Source organism: Rhinoderma darwinii, chromosome 8 (genome assembly GCF_050947455.1).
Source record: "Rhinoderma darwinii isolate aRhiDar2 chromosome 8, aRhiDar2.hap1, whole genome shotgun sequence".
Lineage (NCBI taxonomy): Eukaryota > Metazoa > Chordata > Amphibia > Anura > Rhinodermatidae > Rhinoderma > Rhinoderma darwinii.
This window is the reverse complement of record NC_134694.1, coordinates 97,585,642-97,612,105: the sequence shown is the minus strand read 5'-3', so window position 1 is coordinate 97,612,105 and position 26,464 is coordinate 97,585,642. Positions and strand designations below refer to the sequence as shown.

General features: G+C 42.7%; 2 protein-coding genes across 3 annotated transcripts in view; both read left to right on the top strand.

The window, feature by feature from the left end:
• WDR44 (WD repeat domain 44) overlaps positions 1–2,204 on the top strand; it is a 126,490-nt gene extending 124,286 nt beyond the window's left edge. For both annotated transcript variants that reach the window (XM_075835966.1, XM_075835964.1), the window contains exon 20: positions 1,092–2,204. In XM_075835966.1, the coding sequence (XP_075692081.1) occupies positions 1,092–1,186 (95 nt within the window). In that variant the 3' untranslated portion in view covers positions 1,187–2,204. The remainder of the gene's footprint in view (positions 1–1,091) is intronic.
• Positions 2,205–18,275: 16,071 nt separating this feature from the next.
• The window catches only part of DOCK11 (dedicator of cytokinesis 11), a 207,940-nt gene continuing 199,751 nt past the window's right edge, over positions 18,276–26,464 (top strand). The window contains exon 1 of the mRNA XM_075835963.1: positions 18,276–18,479. Within this exon, the coding sequence (XP_075692078.1) occupies positions 18,378–18,479 (102 nt within the window). The 5' untranslated portion in view covers positions 18,276–18,377. The remainder of the gene's footprint in view (positions 18,480–26,464) is intronic.

The following is a 26,464-nucleotide window of genomic DNA, read 5'->3' as shown; positions in this document are numbered from 1 at the left end:
ACCAAAAGTGGTGCAAGGTAGGACAACGGGTGGACCAGCAACGGTCAAGGGCGCCTAAGTCTCATTGATGGGTGTTGGGAGCGAAGGCTAGGCCAGCTGGTACAATCACACAGAAGAGCGACTGTAGAACAAAATGGTGAAAAAGTTGCTGCTGGTTGATAGAAAGGTGTTAAAACACACAGTACATCGCAGCTTGCTGTGTTTGGGGCTATGTAGCGGCAGAGCGGTCAGAGTGCCCGTCCTGACCCCTATCCACTGCCAAAAGCACCTACAATGAGCACCAGATCTGGACAGTGGATCAATCAAAGACGGTGTCCTGCTCTGATAAATCACGTTTTCTTTTATGTGGGCGGCCGGGTGTGTGCGTCGCTTATCTGGGCAAGAGATGGCACGATTATGGCCTATGGGATAAAAGGAGGCCGGTGGAGGAAGTGTGATGCTCTGGGACACACTGCAAATTTTGTTCAGGAATGGTTAGAGGAACATCATAAAGAGGTCAAGGTGTTGACTTGGCCTCCAAATTCCCCAGATCTCAATCCGATCGAGCATCTGTGGGAGGTGCTGGAAAAACAAGTCTGATCTATGGAGTCCGCACCTCACGGCTTACAGGACCTAAAGGGAATCTGTCCGGTAGAACATGCAGTCTAATAGCGGGCAGCATGTTTTAGAGATGGAGGGGAAGAGCCGATTAATATAAAGTTTTTAAGGATAACCTGTAATTCATTCACTGTGGGCTAAAGAGGCTTGGTTCCAGATACCACAGGATGCCTTCAGAGGTCTAGTGGAGTCCATGCCATGACGGAGCAGACAGACCTACACATTATTAGTTAACTACAACCCTATGAGAGGAAGCCGGTGAAGCGAGTCACTCATTTCTACGATCTTATAACAACATGTATCAGGCGCCATTATGAAAAAAAATAAAAAATAATGCAGAACACAAGACTTGTTAAAACTACTTTATTAGCATTTGCTTATATGAAGGGAATCGAGCAGATTTAGCTGATGCTGCAGAGGTTGAAATCACCAATAAACTTATTCCGTGTTTTTATTTTAGAAAAACTATAATAATTTGTATTCGATCTTTCCAGGTGCTTTGAAGTCTGATCACACAGAAGTGCTGCTGTCGGCAGATTTTACCGGCGCAATCAAGGTGTTCATTAACAGGAAGAAAAATATATCTTAAATTTCATGGTGATAGAATAAGCCTATACTTGTAATTGCCTCCACTCATTGTATAATAAAGAAGAAAAACTGACACTGCCTGGGAGATATTACTGCAGCAGACACCTGCACACATACAGCTGGGTAATGACCACTTATCCCAACCCTACAGTAATATTGCCAGCAAATGTGCGCGCTGCTAATTATTCCTCGGACTGCTTGTCTTGAGTAAAATCATCTATAATTTAAGTGATAGTCATTGAGCTAATATTGCTTTAAAATAGTGTAGGAATATTCTGCAGCTGCATCTTCATTTTACATCCAGGGAAAAAATTACTTAAAGAGCATCTGTTACCAGATTTCACAATATAAACTGCATACATTATTAAATAGATCTCTTAGACCTGATGAGACTAATGTACTTTTGAAATCCATGCCAGAATGGTGGTATATGGCTGGTATAACTATGTGTGAAATTTCAGCATGGTGCAGGGGTCTCATGAAATGCTAATTTTAATATCGGGCAGGAAAATTTTAAGAAAGGATTATGCAGCCGTTCTTACATGGGTTTTCAAAGTAAGTACACCAGCTTCATCAGGTCCAAGAGACCTTTTTAATGTATGCCGTTTTGTATCGTGGAATCTGGTGATCCTCTTTAAAGTAAATGTCTTACCTTTTAGCACCATGTCATTTTTACATCCAATGTTGTGTGCTGTCTCATTTTTTTTATATATCTTTATAGCTATTTTAACACTGTTTTTTTAATACAGAGCTCCAAATCCCCTGAGTAAATTGAAACTTCAATTATAACATTTTGTTTTCCTGTAGCCACCACTAGCGGGAGCTTACTTCATACTGTATTATTGAGGCCAATGCATAAACATCATGCAGTACGCTCCTAAACTCCCCCTAGTGGCTGTAGGCATATAGAATTTTATCATTTACCTCTACATCTATACAGCCGATTTGGAGCTCTGACTGCTCTAAAGACATATTAAGAAATAATCCACACCGAATGTTGTACTTATTTAGTACAATTTTTTTTTTTTTAAATGGTGTTCAAGGGTGGACATTCACATTAAACTAGGCTCTGTTCACACTTCTGTTTCATCAGGTTTCTGTTGCTTTTGTCCAGCAGAATAGTGTTGTCTACTGTGCTATTCTACTCCGTAAAAGATAAACGAAACCTGACAAACCCACTATGAGGGTATGTTCACACTGCAAATTTTCATCCGTTTTTCGGGCCGTAAACGTCCTGAAAAACAACTGAAAATACAGGGGCTGAACGCCTCCAAACATCTGCCCATCGATTTCAACGTGGAAAAACGGCGTTCCGTTCCCATGCAGCGTTTTTTACGCGGCCGTTTTTGAAAATTGCGCGTAAAAAACACCCCGTAAGAAATAAGTGCATGTCACTTCTTGAGCCTTTTTTCATTGGGTCAATAGAAAAACAGCTCCAAAAACGGTCATAAAAAACGCTAGATGCTGAAAATCAGAGGCTGAGGTTTTCCCTTGAAAACAGCTCCATATTTTACAGCCGTTTTCCGTTACGTGTGTGAACATAGCCTGAGTCAATGGGATGCGTTAAAAATGGAAGCCATAATACTAGTGTGAACATAACCTTAATGACTGTCTAGCCATAATGTTCAGTGAGATGCTTAAGATACCACATTGAACCACTTTAATCGCATAGGGCTTCCATATTGTTGAGGTTATGTGCTATGTAGTTGTAATCTGTAGTCTGTCCTTGTCATAGTTAGTACACAGAAATCCATTTTCTAACTTTCTTAACACTGACTCTTAGGGCACAGCCACACGGAGCGGTCCTGACACGGTCGCAACGCGGCCAACAACTGCGCTGGCACTATGTAGTCGCGGCTGTCAAATACCTCGTTAAGGGGTATTCTGGTTACACGCTCATGTGCACTGCCGATCCATTCATTCTCTATGGGAGCGCCGGAGATAGCCGAGTGCAGTGTTCGGCTTTTCCGGCACTGCCATAGGGAATGAATAGGGGTTAAGTTGCAAAATCGTGCGGCCATAAAGAGTGCATTAATTCATGGCCGCACGATTTTGCAGATAAAGGGACGGTTTACCCGCGTTAACATGCGGCCACTAACAGGCTATTTGACAGCCGCACCGAACATGGTGCTGGTGCGGTTGTTAGCCGTGTTGCGACCGTGTCAGGGCCGCTCCGTGTGGCCCTACCCTTACTCTAATAGAGGTTTTGTGAGATTAGATAATCATGGTCGCTTTCTTCCATGTCTTGTCCACAGACTGTATGGTATTGCATCTTATCCAAGTGAAAGGGACGGAGTTGCTATACCCGACGGGACTAAAGCAACCATGTTTTTGTAATCTCATACAAATCTTTTAAAAGTCAATAATTTGTATTGAAATAAATACAAATTCAATGCATTTGGGAAATATTAGATTTATTCTCATTCTTCCATATATTACGTTCTTCTATTGACATTTTATTCTCAATCTATTCATGTAGCACAGGCTAGGTGATCAAAACAATAATTTGTTCCTATATATAGTAGCATAGCATGTGAGGCTGAAAAAAGACATATATTCATTCACTTCAGCCTGTTATCCTGTAATGTGTATCCAGAGGAAGGCAAAACACCATGAGCCAAAAGCCAATTTTCCTCATATACGGAAAAATTCCTTCCCGACTCCAATATGGCAATCAAAATAAATCCCTAGATCAACGACCCATCTACATTAATCTCGTAACAATAATTTGTAATAATATATTCAAGACAGACATCAAGGCCCCTTTTGGACTCTTTCAGTTAATTCAACGTAACAACTTCCTCTAGCAGAGAGTTCCATAGTCTCACTGCTCTTACAGTAAAGAATCCCTTTCTAAGTCCGTGTAGAATCCTTCTTTCCTCTAGACGTAGATGATGCCCCCTTGTTATAGTTACAATCCTGGATATAAATAGATCATGAGAGATCTCTGAATTGACTTTTGATATATTTATACATAGTTATTAGGTCACTCCTCAGCCATCGTTTTTTCCAAACTAAATAACCCTAATTTTGATAAACTTTCTGGGTACTGAAGTCCACCCATTCTTTTTACTTTAGTTACCCCTCTTTTATCCCTCAAGCTCTACTATGTCATTCTGTGCACTGGTGCCCAAACTGTACACAATAATCCATGTGCGACCTGACTGCTCATTTATAAGCGGGTTGAACTATGTGCTCATCATGTGCATCTATGCCCATTTTGATGCATCCCATGATCTTCTTTGCCTTGGCAACAGCTGCCGGATATAGAAATGAAGCGATATGTTAGAGATGTGGATTAGCTGCCCTCTTTAAGATACAGTGATGTCATCGAAGTACAAAGATAAATCTATGGGGTTAGATAGATAATAGTATAGTCTCCAAAATAATGGTTGCAAATAGGACCTGTCTGCTTCTCCTGCTGCAGTAATATCTTTCCGCATATGTTCTTTGATTTATATTCTGGCAAGTAAACTTTCCATGAATCCTTATCGCCTGCCACAGAAGAGTTAATTGGTGTATTTGGCTTTGAAAATTGCTGAATGTAACCTATTCTTTTCCTTCAGGGCTCTTTGTCTGTGTAAAGTCAGGGGTTATCTATTAGGAACCTTGTGAGGACTCTCAAATGTGTATTATTGGTAGCTTAAAATGATTTACAAATAAATCCCCTTAGTCGTGGACATGATGTACAGCGGGTGTAAAATGACATTATACCATAGACTTCAGGTACACGATCCCATAACATGAACGTTTGCTGGGATACATAGCTCAGCCTGCAACAGAAAACGCTCTGCTTTCAAAAACATTTCATAGTTTATATTAAAAAATGTTGCGTAAATTTGCAAGTACTTTGCTTTCTATATTTAGTACTGGTTTTGAGCTACATCATATTTTACACTCCATTCACACCCAAAGCTGTTTCCAAAATTCTTTATATTGTCCTTAGACTCTGCACATGGCCATATTATTAGGAGCTAAAATAAGGATTGGATCCCGTCCTGTTAGATCAGCACGGGATCTGATCCTGGTCTTGTCACTAAGTGATACATCTCCTGCACAGAGCCGTAATACAGCAATGTACAAGAAGCCTTAAAGGAGTTGTCCTGGATTAGTAAAAAGGTGCCTGCTTTTTACAGAGAAATAACCCGCGGACCAGAGTGGCGCTATGTCTGGTATTGCAGTTCAGCCCCATACAGTGGGGATTGAGCTGTAATGCCAGGCACAGCCTAAGGATAAGGGTGGCGCTCTTTATGGAGAGATATCTCCTTTAACTATATAGCTGTCACGTAAGCTCTAGAAAGCAGCAGAATGTTGAACTTGGCTTTGGATGTGTACAGAGAAGAAAATGTCATGTAATTCAAAATCGGTACATTCGAGTATATTCAAAGCTACTTAACTTTTTATGTAAATATAAACTTTAAAATGTTGTTCTGAAGTGGCGTTTTCCTTTAATGTCACTTCTACAGAACACGGTCACCCGGCCGGCACCGCGTATCACTGGTCTGTCCGTAGAGCTCGACCGTTCTCCACCCCCTTCCCTTAAACATTTTGCACCTTTTTTATTTTCTTTACACAGATATTGTTGGTGGTACCTGTTCTTGGAATCAATTTTAACATGTTTTCTAAAGCATTGTACAAGAATATTTGGGTTTGCAGAATTTGGTAGTCGCCACCTGCTCAGCCTCCTTTTCTGTTGTGAAATTTCGCTTGATCGGTGACACTTGCTTTGCACACGTGGGCACAATATGTCGATGTAAAGTGTAGAAGAAAAAACTCATTCCTTACGTACACAATGGGGGGGAGACAAGATGATGGTGATGACAACTTTATTTTACTTCTAGGGGATTCTTGTTTTTGACTTAGTTTTTTTCCCCTTTCTGCTTTAGTGTTGGTGTTCCTCTCCCCCCCTTGTACCCCAACCGTGCTTTAAAACAAGAAAAAAAAGAGATAAACTTGTTTACATTTTTTAACTATTGTAGTAAAGTTGGAGCTTTTTCTGTTTAGATATTCTGGGGAATGAAACTGTATGTAAATATAATCACTAGGTACCAATGAAGTAACACTCTGGGTCGTCCTCCGGAAAATGTTATTGATGGTTAAAAGTGTAACACAAAACAAATAAAATGAAAAAATCTTCTCATTAAAAGTCTGTCAATATCCGGTTTGTGCTGTTTTTGGCTTTGTGGTAAAATGACTTGCCAGTTTGGCCTCTTATCACTATGGAATAACTTCTCGTGCCAGATTAAGTACCTAACTATAGCGAGGAGGACATTGTGAGAAAAGGTCTGTCAAATATAGGATGTCATGATTCACTCTCCCCAAAAATACAGAAGTACTGCATGAAATACCAGCAATGGCTCTCTACATCCGGCTGAGAACGTGAATGAAAAGAATAAGAAATCCCAGTACTCCGAATATTGTCCGACAATATGAATCCTTTTATTTGTCTGCTGGTTTCAGACATCACACACAATCTTTGCTTCAAGAAATAAGCTCTTAGGCCCCATGCACACGACCGTGCCAGTAATGACCGTCTGATTTCAGGCACGGCCGGCCGGCCGCTGACAGCCACTTGCATTTGCAGACCGTGCGCCCATATAAAGTATGGGAGAATGGTCGTTAAAAAGCAAAAAAACAGGACATGCCCTATATTTTGCGGAGCCTTTCTACGTATACGGGAAGGTGTCCGTTGGCCATAGAAATGAATGGGTCCGTAATTACGGACTAAATATACAGTCGTGTGCATGGGGCCTTAGTCATAGCGTTCTGTGCCATGTCTGAAAATAAAGGAAGACTTCGGCAATCTCCTATTAAAATTATATTTATGGTTGGATTATGGGACTGTATAAACTACCGCCTGTGTCCCGTGCTGTCTCATTTAAACTTATGGTGGGTGTGCTGCCAAACAACATTACTGGAGATACACTTTAATAAAAAGAGACAAAACAAATCCAGAAAATGAACATGTTGCTTGATGATTTAACACCCCCTAGTAGTCAGAACAGCATCCCTAAAGGGGTTCCCCTAGAATATTTTATTTGGCTGTTTTTCATGAAGAATAAGAGAGATTTTCAATTTCATGTTTGTAAAAAAAAAAATATATAAAATATAAGGTCCTTGCTCCATCTCTACTGTGCCCACTGAACTGAACGCTCCGTTTAGTAGCCATTGTAGGGATCGAAGGAGGAGGTTTTTTAATTTTTGTTTTTTAATCTCTCATTTTTCATGAATTAGAGGGTTGATGGTTATGGAGGTCCTTCCTTGGTTGTACTGGCTACTTATTGACTATTGCTATGGGTTGCATAACCATTTATTTCCTTGAATAGTGAGTGACCTCAACCCCTCATTGCGGATTGTTTGTTATTCATGCCAGTATTGTGATCTTTTATACACAATCATTTGCACACTGTTTTGATTTTGTGGGGGGGGGAATGGGGATATTGTATGTTCGTTTTTTTAAAAACATTTTCAATAAAAAACATTTTATTGAAAATGATGGCTCCACCAGGGGGCGATGCAGGTGCATCATTTGCCCTATGGTTAAATCACCCAATTGGGCGTGCTTGCAGTCATCTCAGAACTGCTAGAGAGAACAGTGTCGTCTGCCCTTCCTGCACCTCACCAGTAGTGAACCCTCCCTTCAGCTGACATTCACAGCAGGACCCCCCGTAGACCTCCATCTTCTCGTGTACTACTCTCCCACGTACTCCAGAGATGCATACACTACTGGCTTAAAAATACATATAACCAACCTCTTGTAGATGCTGCTAACAGGCATGACAGACGCTGTGGGTTTTCTCAACTTTGCAGGACATGGTCGGTCAGGAAATTTGGAGCTTCCCCCTGCAATAAACTGTTCAAGCTTGGACCTTTAGTGATCAGCTGTAATCTGTGGGGAAACCCTAGCAGAAAGTGTTCATTTTCCCTGCAGTGCCACCACAGGAGAAATGAAGTATTAGACAGTGCCCATTCATATCAATGGGACGGGTCCCCCAGAGATAGACGCTCTTTGTAACTGCTCTCTACTCTGGCCAAGAGATGAGGGTCCTGAACTGAGGACTTGAGAATTTCCTAATAGGGTATATGAAAATGGGTTTTTAAAACTGGACAACCCCTTTAAGTTCATAATCATTAGAGAACTAACAGGACAATAGTTTTCATTCTTCGAGGTTATCTACCCAAGCCAAGTAAATGCTTCCTGGCCACATGTTTTGTGCCAGCAGTAAAATTTGGTAAGGAGGAATAATTGTCTGGGGCTGTCCAAACTTCGAAAATATAACTTTTTGACAACAGTTTGTGGGGTGGGGGTGGGGGGGGGGTTTCTTTTTCAGCAGGTCAATACTACCACCCAATAACGAGGCACGTAAACATGGTTTGGTGGGGGAAAAACTTATTGGTCTGTGCCCAGCCTTTGTCTCAGCTCATCAAACACCATTGGGATGAATTAGAATGCTGACTGCAAGCCAGAACTTCTCACCCAAGATCAGTGACCACCCTCACTAATGCTGTGGTAACTGACGTAACTTCCGCACTTCCTTTTAATGGAAAGTATTCCATAAAGATGTTAGGATGTAACAGCAGTAAAGGGGTAACATCAACATTATTTCTTAATTCCCTTGCTAGTGATTTGGGGGGAGTTACTGATAGATCTGGAAACTCACAAGATAAGAAGGAGGAGACTGGAAAGCGCTTCTAAATGATGACATTTCTGTGAAAGTATGCAAATTAAAATCATATTAGCCATATACACTTCTGAGTAAATTTGTGATCTTTTTTAAAGTTAAATTGGAAATCTATGTACTAGTAGGACATTCTGCAAGTGGATATTGGAAATGCAGAAAAATAAATATTTACCTGTTATTTACTTGTCACCACCAGATGGCGCAAGAAGCATGAGTCCGCCTCAAAATGGTCTCATTCATGTGTCAAACTTCTCATAGTGATTTAATGATTTATGATTCAATCTACCTGATGTCATTATGAAGAACTATAAATTCTCAATTTTAATCAAGGAATATAAATTTATGGCAACATTGAACACACGTGGAAAAGAATAGACACATGCACATTTTTTTTCTTTTATTTTTTTTAGTACAGACAAGCCAAGGGTAATAAAGGCAATATTCAGTTTTAAGTTGGAACATTTGTTGAAGACCAAACATTACTTTACCTGATTATAATTTTAATGAAATTAGAAGAGCCATCCCTTTCATTCATATATCATGTCATCATATAAACGTCCTAATTTTATGACAACTCTTTGCATTAGGACATCTGTACAATGACAATAATAAGGGACAAGCCAACACCTAAGCTTACTTTCTTTTTGCCCGTCCTTAAAGAGGAATTCCACAATTAAATATTACATTTCTCTGTTAGGATTACAGAAAACATAAGAATATTTAAAATAGAATAATTTTTAAAAAAAATATTCCTGTGTCTAGATTTAGCTGTTACATGCTTGTTATGGCGCCCCCAGGAGTTCTTTTGATTTCCTCTCAGGACGTCCACCTAAAAGCAGGAATCGCTCTATTATCCATGTACATAAGGATCCGGGCAGTAGGGCTTAGCTACTGAGCATACGTGGCCTCCGAAACTGGACACGAGATGTGTGTTCTGAGGGGGAATAAAAATGTTGCCTCTTTCTCCACTTATCAAACTTCTACGGAGAGACACACACAAAGATGCGGTTGCTACTTCTAGTAAGTGTTATATCACTCCAGTGGTGTATTCACAGCTACACTACTCATTACTGCTGTTTAAAGTCATCCATGCTAAAGCATATATATATATATATATATATATATATATATGATAGACATAGCACAGCTGGTTTCTCCTCTTTGTGGTGCTTTATATAGCAGACATGATAGCACTAAGGCGACATTCAAGCGAGCGTCACAGATTTACTCATGTTTGTGAGTGACATGCATTTTTCACGCACTCGCAAAGCACTTTTTTTTTTTTTTATGGAATTGATGCGCAAATTACGCACCCATTGACTTCAATAGGCGAGTAGTTGTGTGAAAACGCATCAATATAGGGCATGCAGTGAGTTTCACACAGCTGACTCTTGCTGCGTGAAAACTGCATGTGTGAGCAGCCCCATTGAAATCAATGGGTCTGTGCTGTGCGTGATTTCTATGCACGACACACGGGTGAGATCCATGTTCGTGTGAATGGGCCCTTAGGCTGACTTCAGGGAAAATTGACAATTCGAAATAAACCCTAGAAAAGGGGAAAACTTATAATAAATGCAAAATACAAGTCCTATAATGGCCAAATATATATTTGACAGTATATTCTGAGAAGTCACCTGAAACGACAGGCACGCTTTAAAAGGGTTTTTCAGAGTTTGGCAAAAAGATATGAAACAATAAAATGCCATTACCCACCTGATAAATTCCTTGGCTTTCTAGCACAGCCGCTCTGAAGCTCACCGCTGTGTTATGTGGATAGTGCTGCAGCGATGGCATGCCCATATACACACACACGTAATCGCTTCATCCATTCACCAGTCTCATGCTGTATACCACTGCGGCTAGCGATTGTGGCGATCAAGTGTGTATGCGGGCACGTCATCGCTGCAGCACTGTCAACAAAAAGCGATGACGCATACCGGCGGGGTTGCGTTGGAATGTTGGGGGATTTGTCAGGTGAATAATGGCTCTTTTATTGTGTTAGGTTTTCCCTCCCCCTTGGCAAGTTTTTGGCAGAACTTGGGAAAACCCTATTAAACATGTCTCCTTAGCTGAGTGCAACATGTATAGAGGTTTTTAGGATCCGTAATATTGAAAAGGAATGGCCCGGGCAGACAAAAATTAGGAACAGGGAATAGTCAGTATTAATTGGTATAACATACTTTCTGCTTGATGAAGATTCCCATTTTCTTTGGATCACTATGCAGGGAAGACACAGTTTGTGTTTCCCCTGCACCCTCCTGCCACAAGAGACGGCAGCGTATTATTATTACACAGGTTTCCGTGCCAAATGATTCTATCACTTTAGCAATCTGCGTGCTAATGACAGGAATGGGATTGCTTATTAGAGCTCTCTATACATACTGTAAGAGGAAATGATCTTTTAATATAACTCGTCTGACTATACACAGAAAGATTGAACAGAGAGCGAAACGTCCAGTATATTCTAAATCGAGAAACAGAATTCTTGGCCATTAAGTTAATCAATTATAAATGTAATGGCAGACGGTACAAATAGCTCTGCATTCCCATAACCGTCAGCATCAAGTTCATTAAAGACTGCTTCTGAGCATGTGCAGCAGAGTGTTTATTGCCCTTTTGTATTTTGCCCACAAAAATGTCATCTGGGCGATTTATTAATATTAATGTCGGATGCCTGAGTTTACAACTCGGTGAAAATGGTGCAAAAATAATCAAAATGGCACACATGACAAAGTAAATTTGGCACAAATCACAAGGCATGTAAGACGCACTTCTAGCGTACCAGTACACTAGTATTTTCTGCCAAATAATGTCATATGCTTTTATTAAATTTGGTATATTTTAAGGGTATTCAAACGTAAACGTCCCGAAAAATGGCTGAAAAATCGGAAGCAGAACGCCTCCAAACATCTTCAGCCGTTTTTGGAGCCGTTTTTCATAGACTCTATAAAAAAAAACAGCTCCAAAGACGCAGCAAAAAATGTGACTTTGATTAAAAAACGTCTGAAAATCAGGAGCAGCTCTGTATTTTCAGAAGTTTTCTATTTTGTGTGTGCACATACCCTTAGTCTTCTCTCAGCCCACATCTGTTTTTCTTAACAGTTTTCAAAACAATTGAGGTAGGTGTAGAAAGTGGCGAAAACACGTAATAAATTTGGTGCACCCCCTGTATTATTTGGATGCTCCAGATAGCAACAACCTATATGAAGCACTGAGACAAACACCCTGAGGCCGGGTTTACACGAGCGTGTGCGTTTTGCGCACGCAAAAAATGTGGTATTTTGCGTGCGCAAAAGGCACTTCACTGTTCCGTGTGTCAGCCCCGTATGATGTGCGGGTGCGTGATTTTCGCGCAGCCGCCATCATTATGACACTCCGTTTGGATGTTTGTAAACAGAAAAGCACGTGGTGCTTTTCTGTTTTCATTCATCCTTTACAGTGCTGTTGCGCGAATCACGCTTGTCCCACGGAAGTGCTTCCGTGTGACATGCGTGGTTTTCACGCACCCATTGACTTCAATGGCTGCGTGATGCGCGAACAGTGCGCAAATATAGGACATGTCGTGCGTTTCACGCAGCGGACGTACGCTGCGTGAAAATCACGAACCTGTCTGCACGGCCCCATAGACTATTATAGGTCTGTGCGACGCGCGTGAAAATCACGCTAGGGTAAATGAGCCCTTAAAGGGACACACACACACACACCCCAAGTTTAGGCATACCTATGTCAGCGTTGTGGCTGAAATCCTCACCGTGAGCAAGGTATGTGTGTGTGTATGTGTGTGTGTATGTGTGTGTGTTTTCGCGCGCGCGTCCGTCCGTCCTGACACACTCCCTTTAGGCTACATGGAGTGGATTTGCTGCAGATTATTCCACAGCAAATTCGACCCAGATTCTGCAGGTAATACTGGCTGAAAATCTGCATCAAATAGTGTTTGATGTGGTAAAATTTTCCATTCGGATTTGACGCTGCGGAGAAGAGGAGATGAAAAAAAAAAAGACCACACTTACCACCCCCTGCCTTGCCCCAACGACAATGAAATGTCACTGCTCTGGTGTCTGTGCTGCCAGCCTCCTGGGTTGATGTTGCGTTCCATATGACTGATGCAGCCTGTGATCAGCTGCAGCCTTTTTATTTTCCAACTTGCGATTTTTGCCGTGGATTTGCATCTTTTCCGCAGCAAAAATCTCAACAGTTGGTATTTGTTGTAGATCTTTTCTTCCCAATGGAACTAAATGGGGAAATTTTGCAACAAATACATAACCATTCCAGAGAATAAATTAACATTCTGCGGATTAAAAAATCTGCGCTGGAGGTCAATTTCTGCATGGATGTTTTTCACAGTGTCTGAATGAGATTTGCTCAAATCTCATCCACTTTTTCTGCCACTGTAAGTCAATATGAATTTTCCGCCCAGAAATCTGGAGCAATTCCGCTACGTGTTAACACGGCCTTTATGGGAGTCTCTACTTTTGGGTGCTTTACAAAACTGTAAATCTTTATTACTATAATGCCTTTGTTTATTTGTTACCAGAAACTTTTATTCCTATTAGACAAATATGCAGTTTGCAGAAAACTTCCAGACCGATACCAAAGGATACTCTGCTGGGCCCAGGCTCTGACACAATAATGAACCCAAAATGGCCACAGAAGACAATCAAATTTGGATCTGACCTTGGAGTCAATCACTTGTCACTGGGATCTATTTCTTATGGTTTTAGCCACAGATGACCCATCAGACACTATTAATGATGTTATAGTACCACCAGTTGAGCAATTCCCAAGGTGGAAGTTTATGGGATTGCTAGTTGAGTGATTTCCCCAAAGGCTGCTGTAGACTGTCAGGAATGAGCGTGCAAATAAATCTGCAACCCCAAATCCATCACAACTCTGATCAACAGAATCTAAGACTACTCTATGGTTTTCGCCAGAGCCCACCGCAAGGCAGATTGGATTTTGCTGCATAGAACCCAGGTTGTTTTAACAGAGTTCGGTGTTGGATAAGAGGTGCAATGCAGGCAATACCAGAACAGATGACAAGACAGCCTGAGGGTAAACAGAAAGTCCAAATCACAAAGCAAAAGGTAATCCAGAGACAAGCCAAGGTCCACTTCCAAAAGTGCAAATAGTCAAAGCTGCAGGGTATAGTCAGTAGCTTGATCAAACACATGGAGACAAGGAAAATCACAAGCAAAGAAAACATAACCAATACAATTTAAATATTCCACCCTTCAATCTGATAGGAAGAAAGACAGAGAAGTGAAATAGGCTCAACAACTAAAACCAGAACCGCCCAGAAGCTAGACTAGTAGTTATGGCAATCTTAAAGGGACGGACGTTTCCTAACATGATATGTCCTGTGTGTACAATGATAACAACAAAGTTTACAATGTAGTTAAAAGCGGATGTTCAAATGTTCTGAATATGTGGATACCTAGTGGTGGGCCCATAAAAACCACAGTCTGACATTGGTCAGCAAGTGTTATAACCTGACACTGGCTTAAAAGAAAAAATAAGTCTTTGAGCAATCCACTTCTGTGATGCATTTATCTATTAGGGTATGTTCACACGGCCTATTTACGGACGTAATTCGGGCGTTTTTGCCCCGAATTACGTCTGAAAATAGCGCCTCAATAGCGCTGACAAACATCTGCCCATTGAAAGCAATGGGCAGACGTTTGTCTGTTCACACGAGGCGTATATTTACGCGCCGCTGTCAAATGACGGCGCGTAAATAGACGCCCGCGTCAAAGAAGTGACCTGTCACTTCTTTGGCCGTAATTGGAGCCGTTATTCATTGACTCCAATGAATAGCAGCGCTAATTACGGCCGTAATGGACGCGGCGTTCAAGCGCCTGCACATGCCGGTACGGCTGAAATTACGGGGATGTTTTCAGGCTGAAACATCCCCGTAATTTCAGCCGTAACGGACACCCTCGTGTGAACATACCCTTACTGTGAAATCCAGATGTCAATCAATATGTCTGCCATTACAGCCTCCACATGGTTCTTCAAAAAGAGAAAAAAATGGTCCATTCATCCAATATTTTATAGTGATCTATTGCTGTTAAGACATTTTTTTTCACTAATGGGTATGAAGTTCTTAGTACAGATTTTGACTAAACTCTATAAGCCCACTTGCCACTTCACAGAGCCCTCAGTCAGCTTCCACTTGGTTTTCCTGAAAAAGTTATGCAGTATAATTGGAGCAGGAGTTGTATCATTGCATCTCCAGGCAGATTTGTCTTTGGAAGGCTGGGTGATAACTCTTCTAGCAGCCATATTAATTCTCACCCAGCTTTTTCAGAAATAGATATAATGAAAATATATAAAAAATAAAAGGGCTTATCCAGGTCTTTTTTTTTAAATCTACACATGGACAGAGAATGGTGTAAAATGGTACACTGGCAGATACTCCCCCCTGAAGTGCCCCCACTCAAGCGCTCAGGCCCCGTTCTCCGCGACTCTGGTCTTTAAAGCTCCTGTGCCACTGCAGCAAATCCCTGGCCTCAGTGGTCACATGCCATTTATTGCAGCCTCAATGGTGAGGCCAGCGATTGGCTGCTGGGGCACGTGACCACTGCAGGCTCTTCTGGAGCTGCGGAGAACGGAGCCTCAGTGCTGGGGGAGGGGGCTGCAGGGGGTAAGTATCTGCCAGTTTATTATCCATCTCATGCCCTGCTGTGAATTTAAAAAAAGTCCCGGATAACCCTTTAAGATTTTTACTATTAAAAGTTAGATATTCTCAAATATAAAAGTTCCTGTTTTTTGTTGACCTATTATGAGTAATGGTCCTAAAGGAATGTATTTATCTCTGTTCACACCATACGTCCTATGTATGCACTGGGAAAATATCCTAATGTAGTGTAAATGCCAGACGTATAGCCCGGACGGATGTATATAACTGTATGCCACACAGCTGTATGCATCTGCCATTAATTAAAGGGGTTGTCCCACCACAACATGTCACCTATCCATAGTATAGGTGATAAGTGTTTGATCGCTGGGGGTCCCACCGTTAGGACCCCCACCGATCAAGGGAACGAGTGTCCCCAATTCCCATATAAATGGATCGGCAGGTCGCGCATTTACCCTGCCGCTCCTTTCATTCTTTATGGGACTTCTGGAGAAAGCCGAGCACTGTATTCGACCCCCAGTGATCAAACACGTTTCACCTATCCTGTGATAGATGATAAATTGTTGTGGTGGGACAACCCCCTTTAACTTTCATTGAAAGAAAAAAAAAATGTAAATGCTCTTTTGGCATACGTCCGGTCCATAGACGGTTTTGGGTACGTCTGGTGTAGATTTTACCTGCGTACACGCCAGACGTGGTTTGAACAGAGCCATATTGGCGCTTCTTCCCATATATGTTTATTTTAACAGCACACGTGCCTTTCTTAGGTTAGGTCCCATGTACACAGGAATCATTCGATATATAAATGCATGAAAACAAGCATTAGGATAAGGGCTACATGGCGACTGAAAGTTGTGTGGAAATCGTGGTAAATCGAGGGAAAAAATGTGTATACACTCCTTATTTTGGCTATAATAACACATCAAATACGGCACTATGTGAACCTGACCTTATAGTACACGAAAGACTGAAAACTGCACCGTCTACAACTACACTGTGGGAATTCATGATTTCCCGTTGTCTTACAAGCAGCTTTTAACTGGTGCATTTTTTTGCCAGGCAATTGCTTAGAGATAGAGCAATATAAACATAGGTATTTTTTGCTGCATATCAGGAAGCAATGTTTATACACTGTGTGGCCAAAAAACCTTATAGTACATTCACATGGGGTGATAATGAGTGCGCCACTTTACACCACTGCTCAAAACCGCAGGCAAATACCGCACATTTACCACTCTGTGTGAATGTTTCACCACGGCAAAATGCATATAAATACTGTACATTCAGGTTTTTGCCACGTTTTTGCCACAATTGCCGTGTTTCAGTGGTTCTGTAATGATACGTCTCTCTGACACCCCCTATGGGTGGAAGTTGGGGACTGGACTCCCTGGCGCACCATAAACTCCTCATGTGAATGAACTCTTAAAGTAGATCAGACATCTATAATATGCTGCCCTAGGTAAAGGCAACGTATTATAAGCGCAAGTTTCTATATATCTGTGCCAGATGATGCAACAAAAGCATGCAGTTGTTTTTTAACCCCTTAAACGGGGTTTTCTATAATCATTATTTATCATCTATCCACAGGATAGGTGATAAATATCTGATGGGTGGGGGTTCGACCGCTAGAAATGAATAGAACGTTGGCCAATCATGCGCTCTACAGCTCCGTTCCTATGGGGCTTCTCAGGAACGGCAAGGTAAGCCTGTTCTCATGATTGGTGGAGGTCCCAGCGGTCGGACCCCCCACCGATCAGATTTATCACCTATCCGCTCCGGGGTGCCTCTGCCGGAAGCAGTTGGATCTGGTCATGGAATAGCAATGCAATGACCGCGGGCACATAAACACTTGAAAACAAACGCTGCAGGTTTTTTTCTGCCTCCCATTGATTCAATGGGAGGTCAGAGGAGGGAACCACGGCAATAAAAAGGACATAACGCTCTTTTTCCCGCGAGCAGCCAAAATCCACTCAGGATAAAAACCGCCTCTGCCTCCTATTGAAATCAATGGGGAGCGGTTTTGGACGTTTTTTGACGCTGATTCTGACGCGGTTTCCACGTCAAAATCAACGCCAAAAAAAACTCTGTGTGAACAGGGTCTTAGTATTTGGCACTGCCGTACAGGTCTGTGAGAACAGCTGTGCAGGGAAGAGGCTACATGGGGAAATCACAGCTGTCACAGCAACATGAAAACAAGGCGTCACCACCACACAGGCACTTTATTTATGTAGTTACACTATTGCTGTACAGTATGGCCTCAGCACTATATGGAATACTACTCGTCCTCCATTTTATTCACTTACTCAGGCCATAGATGTATTAATAATTTGTTCTGGGGAAAACTGATACTTTTTGCTACATTTATACAATTTAGCCTTCTGACAATAATTCCCATGTGAGACAATGTATTCAATAGCAGCGCTTCTTCCTGACAGATATGTGCACCGGCTGCCGTGTTTGGAGAGAATATATAGAATCTATTTCTTAAAATGAAAGTAATTAATATTAACAACAAGAACAAAAGTGAACATGCCAGCAAAGTCTGTCACTGGAATTCCCCTTTAAAAAGAAATTGACCAAAACTTCCTTCAAAGCGGAGCCTTCTATGACCAGAGTATTTACTGAGGGACTGTCCTGAGTCACAGCATCCTCCTCGTCCTATGTGCAGCACTGTCAGTGGCACAGCCCTCAGCAGTCTCTTCTCATGATGATGATAATGCTCTGACTGAGAAATTCAAGTGAAAGCAGCAAGAGGAGGAGGAGGAGCAGCAGAGAGGAGTGAGAGCACAGCAGAGCCCGGAGTGTCACGCAGCAGCCGCCCCTCATTGGCACAGGGAGACCCTGGCACTTGTCTGTGGCACTTGTCCTACAATATGTCTGAAGTCAGGAAATTCACCAAAAGGCTCAGCAAGCCCGGGACAGCAGCGGAGCTGAGGCAGAGTGTGTGTGAGGCGGTGAGGAGCTCGATTATACTGGTGAGTGCCCCCCATGCCCCTCAGCTGTCCCCTTCCCTCATCACTGAACCCATGGCAGGCTATGCAGGACAATGCACAAGTCCTAAGCCCACCATAGAGGCTGCACTGAGGCGCCTGCCCCCACCCTGTCCTCATGTGCTGGGACTTGACATGATTGTACAGGAAGTTTGCAGCAAGCTGTGGTTACAATGTTGTCGGCCTGACAGAACTTCTCATGTCTTATGTTACTAAGTGCAATGCTGCTGGGGGGGATGTGTATAGTAATGGGGGCACCTCAGGAGGACCCCCCTGCCTTCTGCTCAAGTACTGGACACATCTTTGTTGTTGATGGGAGCCACACCCTGGCTGAGGAGATGCTGAGATGCTTTGCAGCACAGGGCTGAGGCTTCTTGGACCAAATCATTTGCCAACTTTTTTTTTATTTTTTACCCCAATTTCGCTTTCCATTGACCTGCGACAGAACTGGGAAATGTCATGTAATGCGGCGTATACTTGTGTCATTTACATAAAAGAAGCTTGTGACCTAAAGAAGTTTTCAAAATAGTTTGACCCAAAAAAAGAAAATATTTGGTGACTTTCTCTAGTACACAAGATTGTCAGAAATGTATGACAGGAAGTGTGAATCATCCCCCATACACTGAGATGTTACAGGCATAAGGTGAACGGCTCGGACAGAAAATTAAGTCCAGGAGACATTTTTTATACATGACCCCATTGAGTGACACAGTTCGTATCGCCTCTACTATAGGATCACGCTACGTCACTTCTATGGTGCCTGGGAGGAGGGACGGGCATCAATCCATGATTCACCCCAGCGCAGTTCTCAGTTCCAAGAAATGGCCCTTAGAAGAGCCCTGTCTCCAGAGCTGCAGCCCCAGCATCTGCTGAATGTGGGAGACGGGTGCCGGTGGTCAGTTAATGGAAGGGGTGATAGCGGGGAGCCGCCAGTTTGGCAATGTGTGGGTACCGGTGTGGTAGATTGAGGGCCTTCATCTGAAAGGGGGCCTTTTCTGATTATGCTATAGACTACTTACAGTACGCTCCTGCCTTTATAGGTCCTACCACTCCCAAGTGACTCCATAATATGTACAACTTGGTGTTTTGTCACCATTTCACTAGGAGATGCCATAAGCACTTCCCGACCGATACATGCCCATTGACTTTTATTAGCTAAATGTAAGCCAAAAGTGTGTCCTTTTTTAAAACTGTATTAAGTGCTGTCTACGCTTTTCTATACATGGGGATCCCGCAAAAAAAATATGTATACCGCGCTTATCATAATAAAGTTTTGTTTTTTTACTAACATCATGCCATGCATATTCCTACCTCTTGCCAACACTAACTTGCATTTCTCTAGTATCTGCCAATCCCTTGCAGATCAAGCTTTATCTGCACTGGATTTATATTCTGTGGCATCATCTACAGGGGGTCTGTGTGCCATCATCTACAGGGGGTCTGTGTGCCATCATCTACAGGGGGTCCATGTGGCATCATCTACAGGGGGTCCATGTGGCATAATCTACAGGGGGTCCGTGTGGCATCATCTACAGGGGGTCTGTGTGGCATCATCTACAGGGAGTCTGTATGGCATCATCTACAGGGGGTCTGTGTGGCATCATCTACAGGGGGTCTGTGTGGCATCATCTACAGGGGGTCTGTGTGCCATCATCTACAGGGGGTCTGTGTGCCATCATCTACGGGGGGTCCATGTGGCATCATCTACAGGGGGTCCGTGTGGCATTATCTACAGGGGGTCTGTGTGGCATCATCTACAGGGGGTCTGTGTGGCATCATCTACAGGGGGTCTGTGTGGCATCATCTACAGGGGGTCTGTGTGGCATCATCTACAGGGGGTCTGTGTGCCATCATCTACAGGGGGTCTGTGTGCCATCATCTACAGGGGGTCTGTGTGCCATCATCTACAGGGGGTCCGTTTGGCATCATCTACAGGGGCTCCATGTGGCATTATCTACAGGGGGTATGTTTGGCATCATATACAGGGGGTATGTGTGGAATCATATACAGGGGGGTTGTGAAACAATCATGACAATGACCTTCCTTTGGTTGGTTTCAGGGGGTTTGGACAAAAAAAGCTTGACATATCAAATTCATCAGTTTTTTTTAACATCCATGCAAAACGGATGCAAAACGGCCATGAAAAACTGACAGTTGATCAGTTTTTAATGGCCATTTTTATTCACTGTGCAGATAGGTAACGCCTAGTGGATGTTCTCATCCCTGTGTTCATTTCCTGGCCCCAAGTTTTTGGCTTGTGCTCCGTTTCTGAGCAGGGACAGGTCTGTAGAAATAGTGGACTTTTGCTGATTAGACCGGGAGATCCTGACACGCTGCTCTAAAGAGTTCACTGAGTACATGTGACTAGTGACTGCCACCATATATACTGGTTATCTCTGCTGGGATCCAGAGCTACTTCCAGTGACGTTGTTTTCCCAAGAGGAGATAAGTGCCTGGGGACTCTGGCTGCTTTGAAGATGTTAAGGAGGATAGTTGGGGAGATAGAGAACTCAGGCTGCGAAAATTACGAAAGGGCCGTCAAGCAGGCAGAAGATTCCACATGGGGAGACAAGGCGACCAGAGTATGTGGGCAGCGTGGCCTCTGTCCATGTATGAACAGTGACATCACTGGAGTTTCCCGGTGCATATGTTTGACAGAGGCCTGTGACGGATGCCATACATTGGCATCCGACACCCATAGGCCCCCATGTTAAAAAACATGTATATTGCGGTATACGTTTTTCTGCGGGATCCAGCGTGATGGAAAAACGTAGTCTGCTATGCTGTTCCATCCCTCAAAAAGAAGGTTTACTGACCTATACCAGTCTGGCAGATGCCAAAAAGAGACTCTTTTGGCCTCCGTTGTGCTAATGGAGCCCTATGGACACGCGAGTTTGCACTTCTAATAAATCACAAAAGTGTTTTTTCCCCTTTAAGTATGTATGAGAGTGTGACGTCTAGTGGACAGAAAACCTCAGATACGGTTGAACGTCACTGTTTCTGTTAGTGTTTTTTTTTCGTTTGCGTGACATAAGTAAAGTATTTGCTTAATCATTTATATAACCAGTATAAGAGGTCCCAAAAAGGGAAAACATTATATAACCAGTACTGAGTACTGTATTGTTTTGGTCTCTGGAGGCAAAGGAATAAGCTTCGTAGGTCTCCCATGATATATCTCAATCAGTGCCAAAAAACGGCCTAAATCGTCCCCCATTGATTTCAATGGGAGGCAGAAGCCTCGCGGAAGAAAAGCGCATGCTCTTCGAGCGATTTCCGCCTCTGACCTCCCATTGAAATCAATTGCATTAGATTCAACGACCCAGTCACATTAAGTTTTTAGCCTACATTTAATGTATACGCCGGAAAAAGCTCACGATGTATAGGTTATATGTAGGCTGTGACGGAAGCACTGGCATCCTCACTATAGATTTTAATGGTATCCGTTAAACTGGTTTGTCATGAACTGGAATCATGAGAGTTCATGACGTATTTTTTTTCTATAATACTACAGACTAATGCCACATTTACGCATCCAACTATATCGGGTTTTAAAGAGAACCTTTAACCTGCCCATACATGTGCAGCTGAGTCCAGCATGTAATAGGCAGGGCTGCACAAGCCTTGGGGCACTTTACATTTTTCTCTTACCCTCCCCCATTATTTAGATATCGGTGCCGTTATATTTGACGCCCGATATTAAAATAACCCCCTGAACTGTCAATGGGACGTGTTTAGGCAAGGGGGCGTGTAACATCGCTGTGACACTGTCCAATCAGCTACGGAAAGCGTGCGCACGCATGCGTGCATAGTCCCAAACTGCGCATGCGCGTGCACACGCTCTCCTCTTTCCAGCTCTTGCTGTGGCACTGTCCGTAGCGGATTGGACAGTGTCACAGCGATATTACACGCCCCCTTGCCTAAACATGCCCCATTGACAGTTCAGGGGGTTATTTCAATATTGGGCGACAAATATAACGTCATATACGTCATGACCAGTTTCATGACGTATATGTTAAATGGATAACATTATAGCCTATGTGTGACGGATGCCACTGTTAGGCATCCTTCACAGCCTACATCCTTCACAGACTGTATTTAACATATACGTCTGTAGCTTTTATACGTCTTATATATATATACACGTTTCATACGTCTGTAGCTAATAAATGTGATGTGAGCATAGCTTTAGAAGAACATTTGCTGTTATTTGAGGGGTGTTTTATAAATAGTTGCTTTCCGCAATGATTACACTGGTTAAAAGATGTTTTTTTTCAGCAGAACAAATGCATCCATTTAGCCAATTAGTTCTGCTGATCGCTGCGGTTCCTGAGGGATACGCCATCATTGTAATTTCTAGAAAACCCCTTTAATGCTGGGGGCACAATATTGCTCTGAAAACTTTATCATCACAAGTCATCATGCTCTAAAACTATGCTGCGTCCCAGTTCCATGGCAGCAACAATTCTGCTGGTTCACTATAAGGGCTTGTCCACACATAACGGAATTGCTGCAGAAAATTTCTGCAGCATTTTCGCTTAAGGGCATGGTCAGACGTGTTAGAATTTTTCCACTGCAAAGGTTGCTGCGGTTTCGCTGCATATTTGCAGCAACATTTTTCATATTTGACAGGTAATTCAGACGTTGCGGATATCACTGCATGCTGCAGAGTGAAAATTCTGCACCGTAGCCTAAATTGCCCACAGTTATTTTCTGCAACGTCTTAACTAAGTTACCTAGAAAGTTATAGAAACCAATGTAAAAACCAACTGCTGCAGATTTCCACTGCCGACAGTCCGCAGCGGAATTCAACAGCAATTCCACCACGTCTGAATGAGCCCTAAACTTTCAGACAATCCGCTGCGGAAAAAATGCATCATGTTCTGTGTTTTTTTTACTGCAGAAAATTGTGAAGATTTTGCTGCATTTTTTTCAAGTCTGTGAGATGGTGATATCTCCTCTGAAAACGCAGGAATTCAGTCCACTTTCCGCAGCAGGAATTGACATGCTACGCAATAAAAAATACGCACCACAGGTGAATTTCAAGACTGAAATTTTATAAAGCGTGTGGATGACATTTGCTCATTGACACCCAATTTGCTGCTAGTGTATTCTGCCGCGTATTTTCTGTCCGCAATTCCGGACGGAAAATACGCAGCAAATTTGCTACACTCACACGGCCGACTTCAGAACAGTGGTGTTCTATGGTTGTATTCACACTGCCGTTTTTTTAAACAGCCCGTGAATCTTGGCCATCAAAAAATAGGACATGTCCTATTTTTGGCCATTTTCATGGTCAGACGGCCCCATAGAAGTCAATGGATCCGTTTTTAATGGCTGTCAATACATGTAACAACCGTTAAAAACGGATCTGTGACGTGGATTCAAAAGGCAAGGGAGCTATTGGTTCCCTTGCTGGCTATCGGCGGCGCAATGACACATTCTCACCGCTTCAGCGCCGTCTACTTCACGTGTGGTCACTAGTCTCACAGGTTCTGTGAAGGCGACGAGATAACGTCATCGCGCCGCCTTCGCAGAACCCGTGAAGACTAGAGACCACACGAGAAGTAGACGGCGCTGCACCGGTGAGTGTGTAGGGCAGTCGGGTATTGTTGCGCTCACTACAAAGGTGGTGTGGCGCTAGTACAGCGGGCATTGTTGTCAACTGTAGCAAATTTTTCAGGACTGTCCTGAATTTACAGAGACAGTCCGGGAAGATTTCTACAGGGAGGAGGGGTGTGTTGCTTTCTCCGGAGAGATGTGTTTGGCATCGTCTACAGGGGGTCTGTGTGCCATCATCTACAGGGGGTCTGTGTGCCATCATCTACAGGGGGTCTGTGTGCCATCATCTACAGGGGGTCTGTGTGCCATCATCTACAGGGGGTCTGTGTGCCATCATCTACAGGGGGTCTGTGTGCCATCATCTACAGGGGGTCCATGTGGCATCATCTACAGGGGGTATGTGTAGCATCATATACAGGGGGTATGTGTGGCATCATATACAGGGGGGCTGTGAAACAATCATGACAATGACCTTCCTTTGGTTGGTTTCAGGGGGTTTGGACAAAAAAAGCTTGACATATCAAATTCATCAGTTTTTTTAACATCCATGCAAAACGGATGTCAAACGGCCATTAAAAACGCACAGTCGGACTGGAAATGGATGAAATTCTAGAGACGCACTGATGCAAAACGGCCATGAAAAACTGACAGTTGATCAGTTTTTAATGGCCATTTTTTTTTCACTGTCATGTGAATGTAGCCTAGAGACTCCCCTTCAAGGCTTGGGCCACCTGCCCAAAAGTGCAATGTCACTACAACCAAGTCGCCCATGAAGCTCTGTCTAAATACACTACTGTTCAAAAGTTTGGGGTCACCCAGACAATTTTGTGTTTTCCATGAAAACTCACACTTATATTTATCAAATGAGTTGCAAAATGACTAGAAAATATAGTCAAGACATTGACAAGGTTAGAAATAATGATTTTTATTTTAAATAATAATTTTCTCCTTCAAACTTTGCTTTCGTCAAAGAATGCTCCATTTGCAGAAATTACAGCATTGCAGACCTTTGGCATTCTAGCTGTTAATTTGCTGAGGTAATCGGGAGAAATTTCACCCCATGCTTCCAGAAGCCCCTCCCACAAGTTGGATTGGCTTGATGGGCACTTCTTGCGTACCATACGGTCAAGCTGCTCCCACAACAGCTCTATGGGGTTGAGATCTGGTGACTGCGCTGGCCACTCCATTACAGATAGAATACCAGCTGCCTGCTTCTTCCCTAAATAGTTCTTGCATAATTTGGAGGGGTGCTTTGGGTCATTGTCCTGTTGTAGGATGAAATTGGCTCCAATCAAGCGCTGTCCACAGGGTATGACATGGCATTGCAAAATGGAGTGATAGCCTTCCTTATTCAAAATCCCTTTTACCTTGTACAAATCTCCCACTTTACCAGCACCAAAGCAACCCCAGACCATCACATTACCTCCACAATGCTTGACAGATGGCGTCAGGCACTCTTCCAGCATCTTTTCAGTTGTTCTGCATCTCACAAATGTTCTTCTGTGTGATCCAAACACCTCAAACTTCGATTCGTCTGTCCATAACAATTTTTTCCAATCTTCCTCTGTCCAATGTCTGTGTGCTTTTGTCCATATTAATCTTTTCCTTTTATTAGCCAGTCTCAGATATGGCTTTTTCTTTGCCACTCTGCCCTGAAGGCCAGCATCCCGGAGTCGCCTCTTCACTGTAGATGTTGACACTGGCGTTTTGCGGGTACTATTTAATGAAGCTGCCAGTTGAGGACCTGTGAGGCGTCTATTTCTCAAACTAGAGACTCTAATGTACTTGTCTTGTTGCTCAGTTGTGCAGCGGGGCCTCCCACTTCTCTTTCTACTCTGGTTAGAGCCTGTGTTTGTGCTGTCCTCTGAAGGGAGTAGTACACACGTTGTAGGAAATCTTCAGTTTCTTGGCAATTTCTCGCATGGAATAGCCTTAATTTCTAAGAACAAGAATAGACTGTCGAGTTTCACATGAAAGCTCTCTTTTTCTAGCCATTTTGAGAGTTTATTCGGACCCACAAATGTAATGCTCCAGATTCTCAACTAGCTCAAAGGAAGGTCAGTTTTATAGCTCCTCTAAACAGCAAAACTGATTACAGCGGTGCTACCATAATTGCACAAGAGTTTTCAAGTGTTTTCTAATCATCCATTAGCCTTCTAACACAGTTAGCAAACACAATGTACCATTAGAACACTGGAGTGATGGTTGCTGGAAATGGGCCTCTATACACCTATGTAGATATTGCATTAAAAACCAGACGTTTGCAGCTAGAATAGTCATTTAGCACATTAACAATGTATAAAGTGTATTTCTGATTAATTTAGTGTTATCTTCATTGAAAAAAACTGTGCTTTCTTGCAAAAATAAAGAAATTTCTAAGTGACCCTAAACTTTTGAACAATAGTGTGTAT